The sequence below is a fragment of the Lepidochelys olivacea genome (assembly GCF_965140295.1).
Source record: "Lepidochelys olivacea isolate rLepOli2 genome assembly, chromosome: 1".
Classification (NCBI taxonomy): Eukaryota; Metazoa; Chordata; order Testudines; family Cheloniidae; genus Lepidochelys; species Lepidochelys olivacea.
In genome coordinates, this window is record NC_140411.1 from 57,602,029 (window position 1) to 57,623,177 (window position 21,149).

Sequence of the window (21,149 nt, forward strand, 5' to 3'; positions counted from 1 at the left end):
TTTAATGAGGTCGGCTGGTGTTAGGCTTGCTGGGGCTTAGGGGCGAAGCCCAAAGGACTTCAGCCGTGGGTGGTGGGGCTCAGGTTAGAGGCATCCTGTCTGGGGCTGAAGCCCTGGGGCTTCGGCTTTGGTCTCCCCACCCAGGGCGGAGGGGCGCAGGCTTTGGCTTTGCCCCTCCTACTCCCACCCAGGGGAGCAGGCTCGGGCGGGCTCAGGCTTCAGTCCCCCCTCCTGGGGTTATGTAGTAATTTTTGTTGTCAGAAGGGGGTCGTGGAACAATGAAGTTTGAGAACCCCTGGTCTATAAGATATGTATAGTATTTGGCATTCCCGAGACCACCTCTCCTGGCTAAAGAAGGGAGAGAGGGTGCTTTGCTTTGCTGATCATGTGATCAGGAGACTAGAGTTGAAAGAGTCCTACTAAAAGGACAGGTGTCCTATATGTCATTGGTTATGCCAACAATGACGTACACAACACAACTCTGACAATAAAAGATATGTATGGTTAGAGGATGGCCAGGCCCTCGAGAAGGAGAGTGTCACTTACCTAGGTAGAAAAATATCCATCTTCATTCTCTTTAAGCTGTTGGCCCAAACAGTGATGATTTTAGCTGAGAGGTGTGACTCAATCTGGGACAGAGATGTCGTCCTGTCACTGGGAAGCACCACAAACATACTGACTCTCTCCCCCAGATAAGGCAACTCTGCTACACTGAAACGCTCCAGCGATGTGGTATGGAACTGACCTACAGGTTTGAAAACATAATCCTTGGCATCACTCAAGGGAAAAAGCAGTTCTGAGGAACTTTAGGTAGCTCAAGGCACTAGTACGAGGATACAGAGCCTTTCACCACTAAGTCACTGGCTTGAATGTGGACCAGGTAGTTAATAAATGAAGGTCACTGGCTCATGTGAACTGAGTTAATGGTCTTAATTCACTTCCGAGCAGACAAGTGTCCACATCACACATTTGCTAACACAAAGAGCGATAACTGACATCCTTTGTGGCTGTCTCAGTGGCCCAGCCCAGTGAAGCATGTGATTTAGCTGTCTGCTCATGGTACTCCCTTTGGGTCAGAGCTGAGGAACTTGGATGAGAATGGGTGAGTTTACAATGTGACTGGTCTTATGACAGCTCTTTCTGAATACATAGATGACTTCATTCTCCAGCTCTTTCAATGTAGCACTTTTCAGCAGAACTATACTTACTAGGAAAAAAGAAAAAGCAGTTCCTGTTTGACTCATTGAGAAGTACTTTGCCCAATACTCTCATCCATACACCCAAATCAATAGCACAGGTTAAGCTGCTTTCAAGAAGCGCACAGCTTTATTGAACTACAAAGCATTTAGAAGCTGTCAAATTCAGACAAAAATCTTTAAACCTATAACCTCAAAAGAGGATACAACTTAATGGACCTTCAAATGAATAATTGGTTAGGGAACAGGGTACAGCATCCATTAATTTAGGTGTCATTAATATTAACTAGTTGCTGGCTGCGTCACATAAATGCATATAAAACTTTTTGCAGTGTAACATCACAGCCCTGCTAAACTCCCTTTAAGGAGGCAGTGTTCCAATGGAATAATGGCATGTCCAAGAACAACTCCTGCAGTGCTGAACACAGAGAAGGAGTTAGATATAGCAGCTGATGCTTTAAGAGTAGAGGTGTTTGGGGTTTTTTGACTCAATGATCATCAGTTTTATTTGCAGTCTCACAAATACTGGTGTGAAACTATGTCTATATAAGTAATTGGCTGCATATCATTACAAAATGTCAGTAAGGTTTAGTTGGTAGTGCTCATTAGTTCTGAAAATCATGGGTTCTAGGACAGCAGTAGGATTTAGATTCTGACCCAGTGTAGCCTTGGCAATATGCACAAGAGAGGGTGCTGCACTGTTAATGACACTTTTCTATCCATGAGATGTTAAAATATCAACTCTCCTTTCTGTCGTCCTCAAACGACTCTCCAGGCGAAGAGATCCCACACTTTTCAGATTGAGCAGGGAAAAATCCCAGTGTTTTGCTCAACATTCTGTCTCTCAATGGGAGTCCAATCCTGCTCCCACTGAAGTCATCAGGAGTTTTGCCATTTACTTCAGCGAGGGCAGGTCTGAGATCTAAAACAAGATCTCATGTTCAAGCCTGTGCTACTGTAGGGCATTACTCGCTCCTGCTTTCACCTTCAATCATTGTTAAACTACAGTATCTACCTCAGGTGAAGTTTGGATAGAAGCATAACACACACAGGTTTTATAAGTCAGAGAAAAGGTCTATTTCTGAGCTATTATATTTTGGCGTTTTTCCAAAGCGCTCTCCTCCATGTTTGTGCAGTATCTAGCACATTGTAGGCAGTGCTGGAAGTAAATAAATTTAAAATGTATGTAGTTTACAATATTGTTTCATATGTCAGACATAGCATGAAAAGTAGTTACCATAATTGACCTCAGCCGTGTGGTACATTGTGGGCACTTTCAGGGTGATGCCCTCTGCAGTGGTAAAAGACAAGGACTGAGTATCTGTGAAAGAGAATTTCTTTTGCCACATGCTTTTGAAGTACATGGTGCTCACCACAGCCATCTGGGTAAGTGGTGAACCAGCTGTATCCAGATGTATGCAGTCTGCTTCTCCACCTGCATAAGAAAAGGAGAAGATGAATTATATTTTCTTTCTCTCTCTCTCTCTCTCTCTGTGTCTGTCTCACTCACACTCACACACACACACACACTGCAGAGGGAATCCTGCATATCTCTTTCTCTCTCTCATTTTTTAAGTGACATACATAGGGCCAAATTATCAGATTTCTTTTTAACTCTTCTGAACCCTTTTATCCTGATGTGCTACAAAAGTGGCCAAGTCACAGAGGTGAGCATTCTACCTCCAACAAATTGGGTCAGGATGACATCAGTTTCATACTTTTGTTCATATTTGAGCTCAGAAAATTAGTATATCCCTTACTTTTTCTTGGCATTCACTACATTCAACATTAGTTATACACATACATGTTTTTAAAGAGATGAAAGTATGTCAATCATTGGCTTACTCTGGTATGGCAAATGCTCTCTTACTCAACAAAGTTTCATCGTTAAAACACTGTTGCTATCTTTACTTTCTATGTTAGAAAGTATATTTAAAGTAAGTCTTCTGCTCTACTTAGAAGAAGATGAAATGATTGCCACATTTGGAGTCAGGAAGGAATTTTCTCCTGGGTCAGACTGGCAGAGACATAGGAGGTTTTTCACCTTCGTCTGCAGCTTGGGGCATGGGTCACTTGCTGGTTTGAACTAGAATAAATGTTGGAGTCTGTGTAACTTGAAATCTTTAAGTCAAGATTTGAGGACTTCAGTACCTCAGCCACAGGTTATAGGTCTATTACAGGGGTGGTAGGTGAGATTCTGTGTCCTGCAATGTGCAGGAGGTCAGACTAGATGGTCATGGTGGTCCCTTCTGACCTTAAAATCTCTAAGAAGGGTAAATGTTCAGAGTCTTAAATGACTGCATAACTGCTTCTAGCAGTAATGAAAAAAGTGTGACTAAATCTATGTGCAAGAAGTTGAACGTGAAATTATGCCCAGAGGGTCTGGTAGTGTCAATGATAGAAAACAGGCCTTGGGCAGGTTATGTCCCCTTTGCCATGAAATAAAGGCTCTAGTGTGAAGTTTTCTAACTGATCATGCCATTTTATTCACCTCCCTACCATGAAAGCCATTGGCAGTGTCAAAAAATATAGGAAAATTTTATCAAAGTGCGAGCTGACATTGTCAACGTTTCCTGGAGCAATCAATCTCTGTCATAAAGTCCAATTATAGTTCTGTTGAGGAAGATAGAGGAGACTTTTCAAGAGCAGCTAGTATCAATTTCAACATGCATGTTTAAAATCACATTAGTTACCTGCTAATCAAGTTGATGGCCAAATTCATCCCTAGTATAACTCATGCAAAATCAGTGGCATGAACCAGAGATTAATTTGGCCCAGTAATTCTAATGGCTTACAGTATATTTTTCATTAAGATTGCATTTAGTTTCATTAAACTTCCTGGTCATGTAAAGGAATAAAGTTCACTAATTTCATCTTCTGTTTTCACTGTACAAACGAATAGGTCAATACTGTAAACACCTACTACTGAGTTTACTGGAAGTATTCACTGTGGTGAATACTACACTCCATGATAGCTGGGAGAATTTGGTTCTAGCTAATTGTTCTTAGAACATCCCTGCTATGTCGATGATATTATTCCCATTTTACAAAGCAAGGGACTAAGGCAGACTGGTTAAGGGCTTGATCCTGTAATCCTTTATTTAGGTACCTAGAATTACTGCAGTCTTGCCCAAGGTTATGCTGTGAGGCAGTATTGGAGTTGTGATTAGAGCACAGGCGTTCCTGGTTCCCAGTCTTGTGTTCAAGACTGCTAAACTATGCCTTTCTGTATAGAGCATAGTACTAAACGTTATTACGTTTGGTTAAATGCTAGAGTGCTAACTGTTGGTATCTGTATAGTTTTTATTATTACAGCTGGGGCCTACATAATCATCTCTATTAGTTATTTTACCTTCAGTGTTACTGGTAACCCATTCATTTATCTGTGCAGCAGTGCTGTTAGGCTCACTGAAGTTGATTTTTTGGAGACTGCTGTTTGCCCAGAGTGCAGTATGCTCAATGAAGTCAGGAGACAGGTGAACTCCAGCTTGCACAAATAGGGCACATGCCAACTGAACCACAGGGCCTTGGCTAGAGTTGGTCACTTCTTCATATCCGGTATGCAAGAAGTCCTGCACTTTTGGTTCTGCCAGACAGGAGAAAAATCAATGCTGTAATTCTCATGTTGAACTTAACAATAGCAAAAATGAAGTGTTAATGATAATTCATTGCCAAGAAAATTGTCAGCACTTAACAAATAGCAACGGACCTATGTGATTGCAACAGCACTTAACATAAAGCTGATTGGGCCGTCCGGATGCTACAAGGACGTAAAATAATTCAAAATTCAAGTATGTGAAACTATTAGTGAGGCGGAGACTATTGCCTAGGGATAGCCTGCAATACGTTGTATATACCAAGAGCTTTTTGTAGCAAAAACACAGATGACATTAATAGAAAGAACAAAGGTCCACCAATGTTAGCTCCTCCCTTGCTGCAATCACAGGAAAATGACTGTTTGGACATGATCACTTAATTCTAATGGATGGACACTGCTCCAGAGGAAAGTGAAGAAAGCCTAAGAGGTACCTTCCAATATGCCCTGGTGGAAAAATTCCTTCCTAAGTTAAATTTGGCTATTTCCATTCTGTGCATGTGAGCAAGAATCACTGTAGCTACAGATCTAATCTCTGTATACCTGCAGGTGCCATGGCTGTTCAGGTAACTGCCCATCTTTTTCACTGGAAGTTGAAGAGCATTCAAAACACTGATTAAATTCAGAGAAAATAAGCCTCTCTGTGTATTTAACCCAAGCTCTGTAGCGTTACTACTTGCAGCTGTAGGATAGACAGTACCTTAGAAATTGCTATACTGTTGCTACACTAAGTAGTTGACCTTACATCACAGTCTGACTTTTCTATTTGCTCTTGTTTTAAAAAAAATACTCCTCTTCTTCGGGGGCCTCTGTGCATCCCCACTTATATCTTCTGCTGCTGCAAGAGTTGAGCTGCCGGACTGTATAACACAGCTGTAGCCGCTTGGGGGAGGAGAGGAGGGGAAATGCAGTAGTACTTGTGCTAGCATGACATCTTTGTCTCCATCTGTATAAGACCCTGCATCCCTTGTCCATCTCAGTTCCTTCTCTGCTGCCAGAGACCTAAACAGAACTCTCCCTTTTTATTGTTAGTTCTTCCGTCAGCCCTTTTGGCCACAGCTTTGCACTGGGAGCTCACGTTCAGTGGTTTATCCACCACAAGCCACAATTCTTTTTCAGAGCCTCATATACTGTAAGGCCAGAAGGGACCATGGTGATCCTCTAATCTGACTTCCTGCACATTGCAGGCCACAGAACCTCATCTACCCACTCCTGTGATACACCCCTAACCTGTGGCTGAGTTACTGAAGTCCTCAAATCATGATTTAAAGATTTCAAGTTACAGAGAATCCACCATTTACACTAGTTTAAACTTGCAAGTGACCTGTGCCCCATGCATCAGAGGAAGGCGAAAACTTCACTGGGTCTCTCCCGTTCTGACCTGGGGGAAAATTCTTTCCTGACCCCAAGTATGACTATCAGAGCCTGGGCATGTGGACAAGACCCACCAGCCAGACACCTGGGAAAGAATTCTTTGGAGTAGCTCAGAGCCCTCCTCATCTAGTGTCCCATCGCCAGCCATTGGAAATATTTGCCAATAGCAGTCACAGATTGGCTACATGCCATTGTAGGCAGTCTCATCATACCATTCCCTCCATAAACTTATCAAGCTCAGTCTTGAAGCCAGTTTGGTTTTTTGCCCCCACTGCTCCCCTTGGAAGGCTGTTGCAGAGCTTCATTCTTCCGGTATTTGGAAATCATTATCTAATTTCAAGCCTAAACTTGTTAGATCCATTTATTCTTGTGTCAACATTGGCGCTTAATTTAAATAACTCCTCTCTCCCCCCCTGGTATTTATTCCTCTGATGTATTTATAGAGTGTCACTGCTTTCAAGGATGGAGGCTCCCACCTTGTAAGCACAGCTGACAGTCTTTGCAGATATATGCATTTACATTTAGCTATATTAAAACTTACATTGCTTGCTTGTGCCCTTCTTACCAAGTAAGCCAGATTCCTCTGTATCGGTGTTCTGTCCTCCCCCAATTTTTGTGTAATTGCAAACTTTATCAACGCAAACTTTGTTTTCTTCCACATCATTGATAAAAATATCAAATAATGTAGGGCCAAGAATCAATCTCTGTGGGGCCCCCAATGGTAACACATCTGCTCAGTGATGATTCCCTGATTACATTTACATTTTGAGACCTAGCAGTTAGCCAGGTTTTAATCCATTTAATATGTGCCATGTTAATTTTATATTATTGTAGTCTTTTAATAAAAATGTCATGCAGTACCATGTCAAATGCCTTACTCTAAATATGTATCAGCCAAACTTACTGTCTCTTCAAAAATTATGTCATTAGTTTGACAAAATATATTTTCCATAAACCCATTCTGATTGGCATTAATTATATTACCCTCCTTTTGTTCTTTATTAATCAAGTCCCATAGCTGCTGCTCCATTATCTAGCCTGGGATGGATGTTCACAGCGAGTTCAAGCAGTACTGTTGTAGTCCAGAAAGAGCGCCACCTTGAAGTGTTAGTCTAACATGGACACAGTTTATGTGCTGAGCCAAAAGTAAAGGGTTAATCCCGTCCTGAGTGGGAGTCCCTGCAATTTTAGAGTTTCTCTTGCATTTATAATCACAAGGTGTAGCAGTAGCTTCCCTGAAGGATCATTTAGCAGTGATTTCTTCCTGTCATAATTTTGTTAGACACAAACCTTTATTCTCTCACTCCAGTCTCCATGATTTGTAAGGGAATGGCTAATGCCTTTCCTACTACTAGAGGGCCTTCCCAATCCTGGGATTTGAACTTAGTCTTAATGATATTGATGGGTCCACCCTAAAAGTCCCTGTCCCAAACCTCCTTAGAATACTTGTTTATCAAAATGGTATTTTTCAAAGCCATTACCTCTGCTAGGAGGGTTAGCAAGCCCAGTACCTTAATGGCCTCAACTCTACACAGTAGTACCCAAAGAAAAGGTCATTTTGAGACCTCGCCTCAGCTTTATGCCTGAGGTGTTCTCAGATTTTCACCTGTTGCAGTATGTTTCCCTCCTCCTTTTCTTCCCCAGACAAGTGGAAGAACCATGCTCACCCAGAGGAGTCTTAGATGCCAAAAGATATTTATACTTAACAGCACAGGTCTCTGTCTGCATCTATCTCTACTATTACCTGTGTGGGACTAAGCCCTCTGGAAGATCAGACAGATTATTTGTTGCCTATGGGGAGAGGTATAAGGAGGAGCCTATTAGTAACAAGCTCTTTCCCACTTGATTAAGAGATGTATTGAAGGTTGTTACTACTTCGCCAGAAAACCAGTATCTCTTGGCTTAAAGACACACTCTACTAGGGTCACAGTTGCTGCTGTAGCTTTTCTGAGCTAGGTTCCTATTGTAGAGATTTACAAAGCAGCTACATGTAATTCTGACACACTTTCACTAAGCACTATTTGTTGGACTTGGCATCCCGCAGCAATGCTTGTTTTAGTAAGGCAGTGCTGCAGTCTGCTTTTTCCTTGAACCCCTTGCCTGCTGTCCTCTGATGGTGGCACCACTTGCTAAACCCCCATTCATGGGAATTCAGAGGCTCTCAAAGAAGAAAGTTAGTAACTGCTGCTCTTTAAGAGTTGCCTCTGTGCAGTCATACTACCAACCCACCCTCCCCTTTGTCTCAGCGTTCTTTGTATTTCCGGACTCTGCAGGCTAGGGAGAAGAAACTCAGGCTGTCGCGGAGGTGCACTTCCTTTTATAGATGGAGCCGATGATGTCATCCTAATAGGAGCACGCTACTGCACCACCAGTGGACATGGCTTTATTGTACAGTTCTGGAGCTCGACTAGCGGCCCGAGAGACCATAAATGTGAAGGCATAGAGGCAACTCTTGAAGAACAACAGTTATCAATAAGTAACCCTTCTTTTATACATTCTTGGTTTTGGTTTGGTCATCATGAAGTTTTTGAAGTTTTAAAATCCAATAATGCTTTGCATCTAAATTAATCTAAAAGCACCATGTAAGAATTAGGGTGGTGTTAGTAGCATTAAAATACAATCCACTAAGATTCATTTGATCTGCAAGAGGAATGCTAGGGGAGGGAAAACTCTGGAGCTTCCCCTTCTGGAATTTTCTCTAAATCATTCTGTTGAGGGGACGCACACACATGCTTGATGCCCTTAAATCTCTGATTTTGGGACTGTGCTGGAAGCACAGCACTGGCATTAAAGAACCCCTTTGCCTCTACATTGGCTCTGGGGCTTCCTGCTCTCCCCTCAAATGGAGACCTGGTGCCAATGCTTCCTATGTCCGCAGCTGTTTCCAGAATCCCTTCTGAAAGGGGGAGGGTGTCCACTGCAACATGGAGCAGGCCTTGGGCTGCACTGATTTCTCCATGGAGTTAAGGGTGGATGATGTTGTTCCCAACCTTCCCCTGCCCCATACAACAGCCCAACACCCTGTGGAGTGTCCTCTGTGGAGTCGGGGTAGAGGAGAAGGATGCTGTGGAAGTGATGATACCCAGCCTACACCGTACAAAGAAAAAGAAGAGATCCTGGGAGACAAGCTTCCCCTTGGGCTGAACACAAAAAGTCAACTTGCATAAACCTAAAATACACTTAGCAGGACCCTGTGGCATCCAATTTGACTTTATACAGAGATTTTGCTTAAATTTATTTTTACAGAATCTAAAACCACTGGAAATGTGTCAATGAAATTCTCTGTTAACAAATTCTAATTGAAGCTGGTTTTTATTTTGTAAATGGATTAACATCCCCCTGAAGTGTTTGCAACTTAAACACAGCAGCACTTTGCTAGTGCAGGAGAACTGGGATAGTGATTGGCTTGAATTAACTACAAACAAAAATGAATATTACTAGCTTTTTTACCACTTTTCAAAGGGGGAGAAATCCAAACAGGAAATAAACAGCATAAATGGGGAAAAGCAAAGTAGATTTTTCAAAATATTCTTCTGGTTTTAATTATCAGAGGTGGTGTTTATTATTATTATTATTTCATTGTGTTATAGCAGTGCTAGAGACCCAATGGAAATAAGGGCCCCTTTGTGCTAGGTACTACTACAAACACATAATAAACAATCTCTGTCTCAAAGAGCTTCAATCTAATTGGACAAGACAAAGAGTGGGAGGGGAAACACAAGCATAGAGAGCTGAAGTGGCTTGCCACAGATCACACAGGAAGTTAGTAGCAGAATCAGGAATAGAACCTAATTCTCCTGATTGCCAAACCTATGTCCAGTGAACAGGAGCCTTCTTCATCTCAGTTAGGACATTTTAAGTATATGGGGCCAGATTCTCAGATTCCAAATTGGCCAGTTTACACCACCTGAGAATCCAATCCATGATTTTTAACCTAATGGTGTCCCTTTAATAACCTGCATGAAGACTAATACAGCTTAGTGTTAAAACTTAGCTCTGTTACTCTTTAAGGGAAAAATATTGAACTCCTTGAACAGATGTCAAGAAGATTCAGATTTTTTTAGGTGTAAAGTGCCTTTCTCATGTGTTTTGCATTAGTATGCTAGTGTTTGGCAAGCTCCTACGTGGATGTAAGAACTCAAAGATGGTAAAATAAGAAGCAGATGTTATATGAGATGCAGTATCCTCCGCTTGTAACCTTAGTAACACCAACAATCTTAGCGAACCAAAGTTCTGAATTTTTACTTGTAGGCTAGTTTAAAACTGCTTTCAAATATTTTATTTGATGTTTATTATTCAAACAGACATATCTTTAGACATTATTTTGCTCAGACAGCCCATGCTAGAGCAGATATTAGGAAAGCTGCAGAACATTAAAAGAGGTTATTAAAGCCAGGGAAAGTTGATTCTCTCTAAGGAATGATTGAACTTTCAATGGATACTGATGGCTATCAGTGTAGTTTTTGCCAGATTGGTGCATTTTTGTACCACATCACTCATTATAGTTAAAGGCAGAGCTACAAAAATGTTAGCCGCAAAGTATAATAGAGGAATGCAATTTTCTATCTGCTATGTATGTCAGTGAGTTGGTTTTACTCATCTCAAGGAAAACATTTATTTGATCTATTTCTGCTGGATTTAGCCAAACATGCCATTTGGGGAAAACGGTTTTCTTTCTTTCTGGAAGTTCATTGTTGTCGCAGATTGGTCATTGTTGCCATTCTGATTTATTTTCACATTAAACACAAGTAAGTTTACATGAAGTCAGAAACCTATGTGGTTTGTGATGTGTACAACTAAAACGGTGAAAAAATGCCAGCCTTTTCTCAGGGATATTCCGTTTTGTTAATATTATCCACAGCACGGAAGGAAGGAAGAAAAGCATTGAAACAAGTAATAGGTTTCACCAATAAGTGGAAAATCTCTTCAGTGCTGTTTGTCAATTTTTATATGGATGGGACTATTGCCTTAATTTCATTATCTAGTCCATTTTCTAAAGTTCTCTCAATAATTAAGTCCCTAAGAGGCAAGATGTATGGCAAAGAGCAAGGTATAATGCTTCCATAAATGAGAATTGGTTAAAAATTACTTTATTGAATTATAGCAAAATGGCATCATTGCAACTAATACCTTTGTTTGATAGGGTATTTGTGCTGTAGATAGTGTGTGTGACAACCAGAGAAAATATATAGTACATATAGGTTTTATCTGAATATAATAGCTGGGTTGAGCTGGAACGGTTACTTCTGAGTACCAGTGCTTCACAGAAAGGCAATAATAACTAAGTAAGGTTACAGAACACAACAGCAATCTCTATAAATTTTAACTTTTGCCTTCATTTGATGAAAATAAATGTCATGCTTAAGAATACTGATAGCTCTAAAGCTGGCCCAGTATGTATAAGCTACAAATTTTGAAGATGAGACATCTGTTTTCTATAACCAGTGCACAGATCATGAAAAATAGCTATGGATATATTGTGTCAGGTGGTAGGATTAATCTTTGGTTAAAATGGAAAGAAAATCCGGAGAATCCAACATTAGTTTAGCTGGAGTTACATGTTCCTTCCAGATCTTCATTTGTTTTGTTTTAAAGTGTAGTAGAAAGAGTGAGCACTGCTCAGAAAGAAGTAGGATGAATACATACATATCAGCTGGTTACACAGTTCCTACAGTTCAATCAAATATGGGAAAACAATGCAGTATGAGCTCTTACAGATCTTGTTAATTAGAAGTTTAGCTCCACTGTGCAGTTGCTTTCTCCATAGGGAAGCTGTAGTGTGAATTTATGATATAATGCAAAGCAGTTATTGCTAAAAAATAATTTGTCAAAGTGCACATTACCGTGGATGTTGTATCCAAGAGCATTTTCCAGCTGCATAAGGGTGTTTCCTTGAGCTCCAAACTGCAGTAGCCCCAAAGAAATGGACACACTTGCTGGTGCAACTATCAGGTTAGTTCTGTTCTCTGGTTCTGCTAATCGCTGGTAGAGATTGATGTCAAATTCAGTTTTCAACTCCTTTAGCTCATCATAGAGCTCACAGCTTCCATTGGTTAAGAAGCAAGAGTATAGAACAAGCACAGTGAAGACAACGGGCAACATGAAAGCGAACTATGGAATATCTCCCACAGATAATTACACCTGTAATTAACAATATGAACAGTCAGAAAATGATAGGGACGGATGACATGTGAACTATTGCTTTACATGCTCGTAAAGCTGAGACTTACCATGGAAATAAATACTGGTAACAAACCTACCAAGGTACAGTCCAATTGGTGTCATGCATAAGGACAATATCTTTGGATACTGATGTGCTTTCACCAGCTAACAATTTCCAGTCTTCCTCAAGACCACAGCCAGTATAGCAGCTCTCATTTGATGGTTGACCATTACAATACATGTGACCCAGATATGCACCCACAAAAAAATTATTCATGCTCCATAGTGTAAAAAGCAGCTGTCCAGCATATTAACTACCTGTTCAATTCTGATTTTGATTCCTTAATAAATATTAAGCTACAGTTTTGACCCTTGAGTGCTTACAGGCTCTGTATCCATCGGCTGCTACATCCATAGTTAGGTACCTAAATAAAAGTGATCGATTTTCAAAGGTGCTGGACATCCATAGCACTGGTTGACTTCCATTGGGAGCGGCGGTACTGAGCACCAGGCTTGAGAATTTTGGCCTTAGCGTGCAAAAATCTGCAGCCAAGGCATCCCTCCTAACTACCATCATAGAATACCTCCACTGCAAATGGGGTTGTATTTGCAAAAGAGTTCTGTGATTGCTGACAGAGTCACCGCTTTGGATTTTTATGTTGGGGGGAAATCATCTTTTTAATCAGGTCTGAGGTAGTACGAGATTAAAACTATTTAGAATGTTTCCTAAAAAAGCAATAAATAAAGCAACCCTCCAAATTGCTGAAATGAGACAGTAGTTTTCTACACACCATTTTAGATTCTGAATATTTTATATGAATGTGTATTTTTTAAAAAGTTACTCTTGCTTCAGTTTAAGATTTCACACAAATCTCCTTCTGTGCCCTTTGCTCTAGAGAGCACCTCCAACTCCTTATGTTTACTCACAGTTAGCTGTATTTAATTGCCTTGCCGTGTCCTGTGCCTCTGAGCTGGAGCTCTGTATGTACTTCTGTCCCCTTCTTTAATATGTGGTGGAGTAAGGTTTAAGTCATGGGACTGCATTTAAATGAATAGTCAGTGATCGCAGTCTCTCTCGGCGATGTCTGTACCACTCTGTCCAAATTCCTGTAGGCTACAGACTCTAGGTAGAGCCAGGCAAAGAGGCATGTCACTGATCAGCAAATCCAAGGCAAGGAACAAAAAGGTACAGGAAAAGCTTTATCTGGCATGTTGGGGGGGAATGGGGGGTGCCGGTTAGTCAAAAATTCCGATTAACTAAGAGTTATACTTACCAATGGAGGGAGGGAGTTTGAGTGTGGGAGGAGGCTCAGGCTGGGTGTTGGGGCGCAGGAGGGGATATGGGGTGCTGGATCCAGGCGGCACTCACCTCAGGCGGCTTACCGCAAGCGGCGATGTGTCCCTGTTGCTCCTAAGCAGAGATGCGGCCAGGCGGCTCTGCTTGCTGCCTCCGCCTGCAGGCACCACCTCTGCAACTCCTATTGTCTGTGGTTCCCAGCCAATGGGAGTTGCAGAGCCAGCGCTCGGGGCAGGGGCAGCGTACAGCACCCCCAGGGCTGTTCCTCCTCCTAGGAGCAGCAGGGACCTGTCCCTGCTTCTGGGGAGCCAGGTAGGGAGCCTGGCAACCCCACTGAAGATTTGGATTGGGAGATATCAGAAATGCTGGTTTCTAGAGCTTTCCAGTTGGTAAAGTGCCAGATAACACAGCTTTTACTGTACATATGGAGATACAGTCAGCAACTTCCTTTCAAGGGACTTGTGACCTGCTTGTGCTAAACAAGGCATCTCCTATCTCTCATCTTTCTCCCTCCCCTTTTTATGAATTCCATTGATTCCTCTGTCACAAAGGGAAGGAGACATAGTTCTTTGTGTACCAGGCACACAGTTTTTCATTTTGAAACGTTATTCAGAAATCCCATGCAATTAAAGGTCTGTTGTCCATGGTATTTTTTTAACATCATTCCAAACTTTTAAGGGTTTCATCTACTCTTTGTTGTTGTTCTTCCTGAGAAGAGATTAGAAGTGATGAAACTAGCTTTGAATTAACCAGAAGTACAATACTGACAATTACCCATTTTAAACACAATTTCAAGTTTTTACAGCTTTCCAGGTATGACAGGGCCAGACCCTAATCATATCATTCATGCATAGAAAGCAAAGAGATATCTTACCTAGGGCAAGCAGGATTTGGGTCTATAATTTGTAGGGAAAAAAAAGAAAAATTACTCGAGACAATAAATGAATTCTAAACTACATGTCTCTGTAACATAAAATTTCCTTATATTTATGACCAAATTTCCAGGAAAAACTGTGTAAAGATCAAACAGTACTGCACCACAGTATATTTAATGCAATAATTAGATGCATATTATTATATTCATCTGTAATTTTCTTCTTCTTATGAAGTAAGGACTGAAGGGTAAATTGAACTAGTGCCCAAAGTGGAAATCAGACTAAAGGCTAGTGTACACTGAAAAATTACTTTGGCATTGATACATTTCTCAGGAGTATAAAAAATCCACACCCCTAAGAGACATAGTTAAATCTACCTAAGCCCTGCTGTAGACAGCACTAGGTAGATGGAAGAATTCTTCTGTCTTTGTGGATTACCTACAGTGAAGGAGAACTGCGACTGTAGGATTTCAAGTGTAGACATAGCCTGCATCTCTCCTCATTGTGCTCATCTGTCATTATGCTACTCCACTCTTTTTGTTGTTTTTAAAATGAAGGTGAATTTAGTGCAAGGGGAAGGTGCTGGCTTGACAGTTTGAAGTTCTCAGTTTCAGGGTGGGACAGTAAAGAAGGGCAAAAGGATGAGTATTCATGGTCATTTAAGCTCCAGTTTTGCTAAGCATTTAAGAACAGGCCTAATTCTAAACATGAGTTGTCCTGTTGATTTCAATGATATTATTCCTATGCTTAAAGTTAAGCACCTGCTTAAATGCTTTGCTGAATGAGGGCCTTAATTCTTGGCCCTCTGACTACTGTACAGCTGGATTTGGATTGGTGACTGGGTGTATGTCTACATGGGAATAAAAAACCCGCAGCTGGCCCGGGTCAGCTGACTTGGACTCACATGGCTTCTGGGCTGAAAAATTGCTGTGTAGACATTTGGGCTCAGGCTGGAGCCCATGCTCTGGGACCTTGAGAGGGTGGAGGGCCCCAGAGCTCAGGCTCTGAGCCCAAGCCTCTACATGGTAATGTTTAGGCCCTCAGCCCAAGTCCTGTGAGCCTGAGTCAGCTGACCAGGGCCAGCAAGGGCTGTGCTGGGGGCCTTTATCCCCATGTAGATGTACCCTGTGAGGTTAAAGGCTCTACAGTGCATCCCAGTGCATCCATGCCCTGTCCTAGCAGACTCTTTGCACATTAAGGCTTAGGGAAAGGGGTAGGAAATGCTAAAGATATTTTATTTCACTTATAAAATATTAGCAACCTTTTTGTGCCCATTCCTTTCATAGCCAATCTATCACTAAGCACTGACAAGTACAATATAATATTTACCATCACCTGCTCTAGCAACATAAATTCCCACATTAAATATAATTCAGAATTGACTGACACAAACTGCCTATACACAGCAGATAAGTGAGAGACCACCAAATTCTGATGTAAACTTTATCCAGCCTGAACCCACCTAATACGTTGATGCTGCTATCATTAGAATACATACACTTAGATGGGAATCACAAGAAAATTTATCTGGCCCCACCTGGTGGGCTGTGGCTCTGCAGTACCATATTGTGGAGGGTCAATCTTAGGGTACGTCGACACAGCAGTTAAACACCCATGGCTGGCCTGAGCCCAAACAACTACACAGCAATTTTTAGCTCCGCAGCCTGAGCCCCATGAGCCTGAGTCAGCTGACCTTTATTCCACTTTCGGCGTACTCTGAAAGGCTGAAGCTCAGGACTGTACCTAAGGCTCAGCTTGGGCTGTGGGCATTGTGGAAGCAATGACTAAGGTGCAACCAAAGAAGGTATTAAAATCCACCAGTTGGGGAATGCTAAAAGACACTGGGCCTGCTTCTGGACGGCTTTGCACCTTGTATATTCATTTACACCTTTGCAAAATTGATGTCAAATGCTGTTATTCTGATTTGGTAGTGTTTTACACCCACGTTGCACAGGGCTAAATAGCTATGGAAGGTGTGTGGCACTGGAGAATCAGGCCTATTATAATTAAGGTACAACAGACTATAAGTTCTCTGGAAAAGAAGAATAGAAGAAAAAAATCATACTGGTTGATGTGGCATCACGTGGTGCTGAGACATAGATTCATAGATATTAAGGTCAGAGGGGACCATTATGATCATCTGAGATTTTCTAAAACCCTATATTAGTATTGAAAAAGCAGGGAAGCAACCACACTGGAGGACTCAGACTCGCGGGGAAAGATAGTGGCACCAAGAAAATGAAGCCAGTCACAGTAATAATGGGAAATAAGATGAGCATTTATAAATGTAATGGGGGTGGGGGGAGGAGAGTACGTTCATTAGTGATTGAGGAGAGGGATGAAATGAGGGACAACCCAAAAATACAGTAAAGATATTTAGACAATTAGAATGGAGCCTATAAATACCTATTGCTAAGGATCAGATAGGGAAATACTAGGGAAATAGGAACATATATACATCAGTTAATCTGGATGTGCATCCCAAGATATTATGGAAATTAGTTGGCAATTGTTATTGTTAAATTATGGAAAAGGTACCAAGGAGGGAGGAATTATTTAGTGTAGGACAGTGGGATACAAGGAAGGGGTAATGCACTGAACTGTAGAAAGGAAAAAAATAAGCGTGACTTTCAGGAAATACATCCTGATGCTGAGATACGTTAGACTGTGGAATAGTCTCCCAAGGAATGCCCCACCATTTGGAACTCTTAGGAGTAGCTTGGACAAAACATGGGAAGTAGGCTGGAACAATCCCGAATTGTCATGGGGCTGGACTGGATGATCTAATAGGGGCCATCTGTGTCTTATGTCTGTGGTTCTGTGCTGAGCCCCTGGAGACGAGAGCATGCCATGTGTTATAGCATTGTCCAAGGAACAAATCTGGCCACCTGTCGGAGCAGCACTGAAAGGCTTTGGAGGAAGCTAAGTCCATTTCTTTTCATTGAAGGGGTAAGATCACTGTGACACAGGGTGTGGGAAGGAGGGGGGAGGTAAAAGGCAGCACCGTGTGGCACCACTCTCCACCGTCACCACCTCTAGCCAGAGAAGAAATCTGGGGAATTTGTGAATAGGAAAATACCAGAGAAGACAAGACTGGGTATAGGGAAGAGTCAAACAAAAATTGCTCCTGGAAGGCTCAAGGGACTGGTAATAGACTGCAGAGTTTTTCACCATCAGGTGAAAGTTTTTCTCCTTTTTGTTACCAGCAGATGACAATTCAATGTCCTGTAAGGACACCATTGTGGACAGACACACACCACAAAACCTATCACAACTGGCATTAATTGGTACCCTTTCTGGTAATGTCACAAAGTCAGGGGGGAGAGTTGTCCAAGAGCAGAGAGAATACAGAGACTGAGTGGACTGGCAGCTGAGGTAAGCCTGGAGAGGCACGGAACAAGCTCAGAGGAGAAAGGCCTAATTCAGAGCTGTTGGTCTCAACATTTTCCTCTTCCATGCCTTCTCTGGGGCAGATTCTGTTCTCATTTATATCAGTGTAAATCCCAAGTACCGCCATTGACTTCAGATGGAGTTCAGAGTTAATACCTGATTTACATTAATGGAAGTGAGAGTAGAATTTGGCTCAGGGAAGGCTTGAGAGAGAAAAAGCTGAAACCAACAGCTCTCAATTATATTTTTCTCTTCAGAGCTTTCTATTGTTCCCTCTTCTTTATCAGAGCTTCTCTCCACTGTCATCTCCCTCTGTTCTAGGACGAGTCTGTAAACCGTGGAGTTACATCGTCACAACCAAGAACAGGTATTGGCCTTCTGTCTAGCTTGCGCTCTCTCTCTCTCTCTCGGAGTTAAACTAAGCCAAAGATAGCTTTCTTTCCCCCTTCCCCATGCAAATATCCCTTGTCTGCTGTATTCCAGGGAACATTCCTCAGGAAACACACCAACAATACATATGTTAAAATATCCTGTGAAACTTCTAAAGCAGCAAAGGAGATTATGGCACCAGAAAACAAAGGAACTGGGTGATTCCACGGTATTGGTGTGTGTATGGGAGTGTCTGCTAATATTTATGCTCACTTATGTCCAAAAAGTTTTTACTGCCATCTCTCCCTCTGTTGCCCACTTTTTGGGGAAGAATGTGAGAGCAAAATATGATTCTTCAAATGCTAAGTCTTATGGAAAAGTCCTATAAAATGTAATAGGCTTGTGTACAAACTACTGTAAAAAACAATCACACGTAATACAACATGAATAGCATCTATAGGGTTGTTTTTAACCAATCTACATAATTCTGTAACAGGGACACACTTCCCCATTACATTCTGTATTATGGTTTCAAACAAAAATAACTCAAACTCTGCAAAGTTGATCAATTATTAAATTCTGTAGAACTTTTCCATTCAGGGAGCTTAAGAAAGTGTTCCATGCCTAGAAAACTGAACTGCTGGCACACATGATCACATTACATCAGGGTTGTAGCACTTTGGGCCAGATTCTGCTTGGCCCTTCTATGGGTGTATAGATGGAGGGGCAGGGACTTCTGGTCTTTGCACAGCTAGGTAAGTACTATATTAAGTAGAACTGCAGTTCCTGCATTCAGGAAGCTCAGAAACTGCTCCATTCCTATTTCCCTGGGAGCATAGGGTGGAGGATGGCTGGGAATATGGGGGAGTCATGACCATAACCTACTGTTCACTTGTCTGGGAAGTGGGACTGGCTCACTCAAAGAAGTAGGTTGCACCACCTAAACAGACGTCATAGCGGGAGTACGTCCCCTGTGTGCCTAAGGCACTGCAGGAACATGCTACATCTGTGAGACAGAACACACCCTAGTGCCCCATCTTGGGCAGAGAAGGTTCGCACCGACCTCCAACTGGCACTGTTCCTTAAAGGCACAGTTAGCCCTTTACTGCTATTTTCATTTAAATGGATACATGTGGATCAATAATACTTCAATTAAAGAGATATAAATTTCAATAGCAATTTATTTTTTCAACACACACACCGGCGGATCTATCTTCCTATGCACACAATCCAGCCATAGGGCCAACTTCTGCTCTCCATCCAATCCGTGTAACACGAACCAAGTCAATGCACTGAAATCACTGGGATTACACAAGTATAGCCAAAATATGACTTATAATTTCCCAGGGTAGATGTGCTAATGCACAGATGTGATTACTTAGGCAGTGTACATAGTTAGGTATTCTTACTGCACTCTTCACTGTGGTGTCTGAGCACCTAACCAAAAATCACTCTGTCTATCCTTGGTTCTCTCTAGTTTTCTCTCCCTTCCCAACAGTGTATCTCAAAGCCAGGTTTTTTTTAATTTGGGGGAAAGCCCTGAGGCAATAATGGGTTTTACATATCATCCTGGATGTGTCAAGACTGAAGGTGGTTCTCAGCTCTCATGGAAGGGCTTTCCATACCCACAAGAACATTGTCTCCTATTGCAGGAGTTCTCAATCTTCTTCTTTCTGAGGCCCTCCCCCAACATGCTATAAAAACTCCACAGCCCACCTGTGTCACAAAAACTGGTTTTCTGTATATACAAGCCAGGGCTGGCATTAGGGGGAAGCAAGCAAGGCAATTGCCGGGGCCCCCCAGGAAGCTACATTGCTCAGGCTTTGGCTTCTGCCCCAGATGGTGGGGCCCTGGGCTTCAGCCCCATGCAATGGAGCTTTGGCCTTCTGCCCTGGGCCCCAGTGAGTCTATTGCTGGCCCTGCTTGGTGGACCCCCTGAAACCTGCTCATGGCCCCCCAGGGGGCCCCGGACCCCATGTTGAGAACCACTGCTCTACTGGTACTAGTTTTACTGTTGCTTGACCATTCGAGTACCACTGATGATTACTGCTGATGTGGTAAGGCCTGAACTTTGATCAAGAGCTGGTCCTTGAGATAGTCTGGACATGAATCATCAAAAAGAAGCCTTTGAAGTTGAGACAGTATTTGGTGGCGAGCCACTGAAGCATCCAGAGTCTCACCCTAATGTGTTTGCATCCGTGGGCTGCTGCACACTGAATAGGGTGACCAGATAGCAAGTGTGAAAAATCGGGACTCTTTTTTTCCGAGGGAGGAGGGTGGGTTGTGTATATACAACAAAGCCCCTAATATTGGGGAGGATCCGATAATAGTGGGCCATCTGGTCACTCTAATGCTGAACTAGCAAGAGCTTATCCAAACCCACTCATTTTATTGCAGACACACAGCTTTGCTGTTGTTGCAATGGAAGGTCACAAATGAGTAGTTCACCGTGGTGAGGACTGCTTCCATCAGGAGGAATCATAGCCTTGTGGTCAGCCATAGCTGGAAGGAGGGTTTATTAGCAACTGTAACTATTTGAGTTTTCAGTAGCAGCAAAGAAGACTCTTAGGCCAGAGTATCAGATTGATGATTGGAGAAGAGTCTCTTATGGTGTTATGGTGCTGGCTTTCATACTTCCTGATCTTCTTGTGCATTTGATCAACTTCTCTGGGTTACAGAACAGTGTCTTACTGATGATAAGTAAGATGGATAAATGCCTGGTTCATTTAAGTGAGACTAATCTCCCTACATTTTTCTGATTAAGTGATATAAAAATTGAGTTTCCGTGGGCAAAACTGTCCTCTAAATAGGACCCAGAAATTGGTCAAACCTTAAAATGAAGGAGAGTTTTCATACATTCTGTAATAGGCAGAATTCAAAAAAGAGGCGAG

General features: G+C 42.1%; 1 protein-coding gene across 1 annotated transcript in view; it reads right to left on the minus strand.

Moving 5' to 3' along the window:
* SERPINE3 (serpin family E member 3) overlaps window positions 1-21,149 on the minus strand; it is a 50,713-nt gene that overhangs the window by 14,894 nt on the left and 14,670 nt on the right. Inside the window, exons 2-7 of the mRNA XM_084609902.1 lie at window positions 14,499-14,520; window positions 13,255-13,450; window positions 12,009-12,306; window positions 4,549-4,782; window positions 2,434-2,631; window positions 547-745 (exon numbers count right to left, since the gene is read on the minus strand). Of these exons, the coding sequence (XP_084466028.1) occupies window positions 547-745; window positions 2,434-2,631; window positions 4,549-4,782; window positions 12,009-12,267 (890 nt within the window). The 5' untranslated portion in view covers window positions 12,268-12,306; window positions 13,255-13,450; window positions 14,499-14,520. The remainder of the gene's footprint in view (window positions 1-546; window positions 746-2,433; window positions 2,632-4,548; window positions 4,783-12,008; window positions 12,307-13,254; window positions 13,451-14,498; window positions 14,521-21,149) is intronic.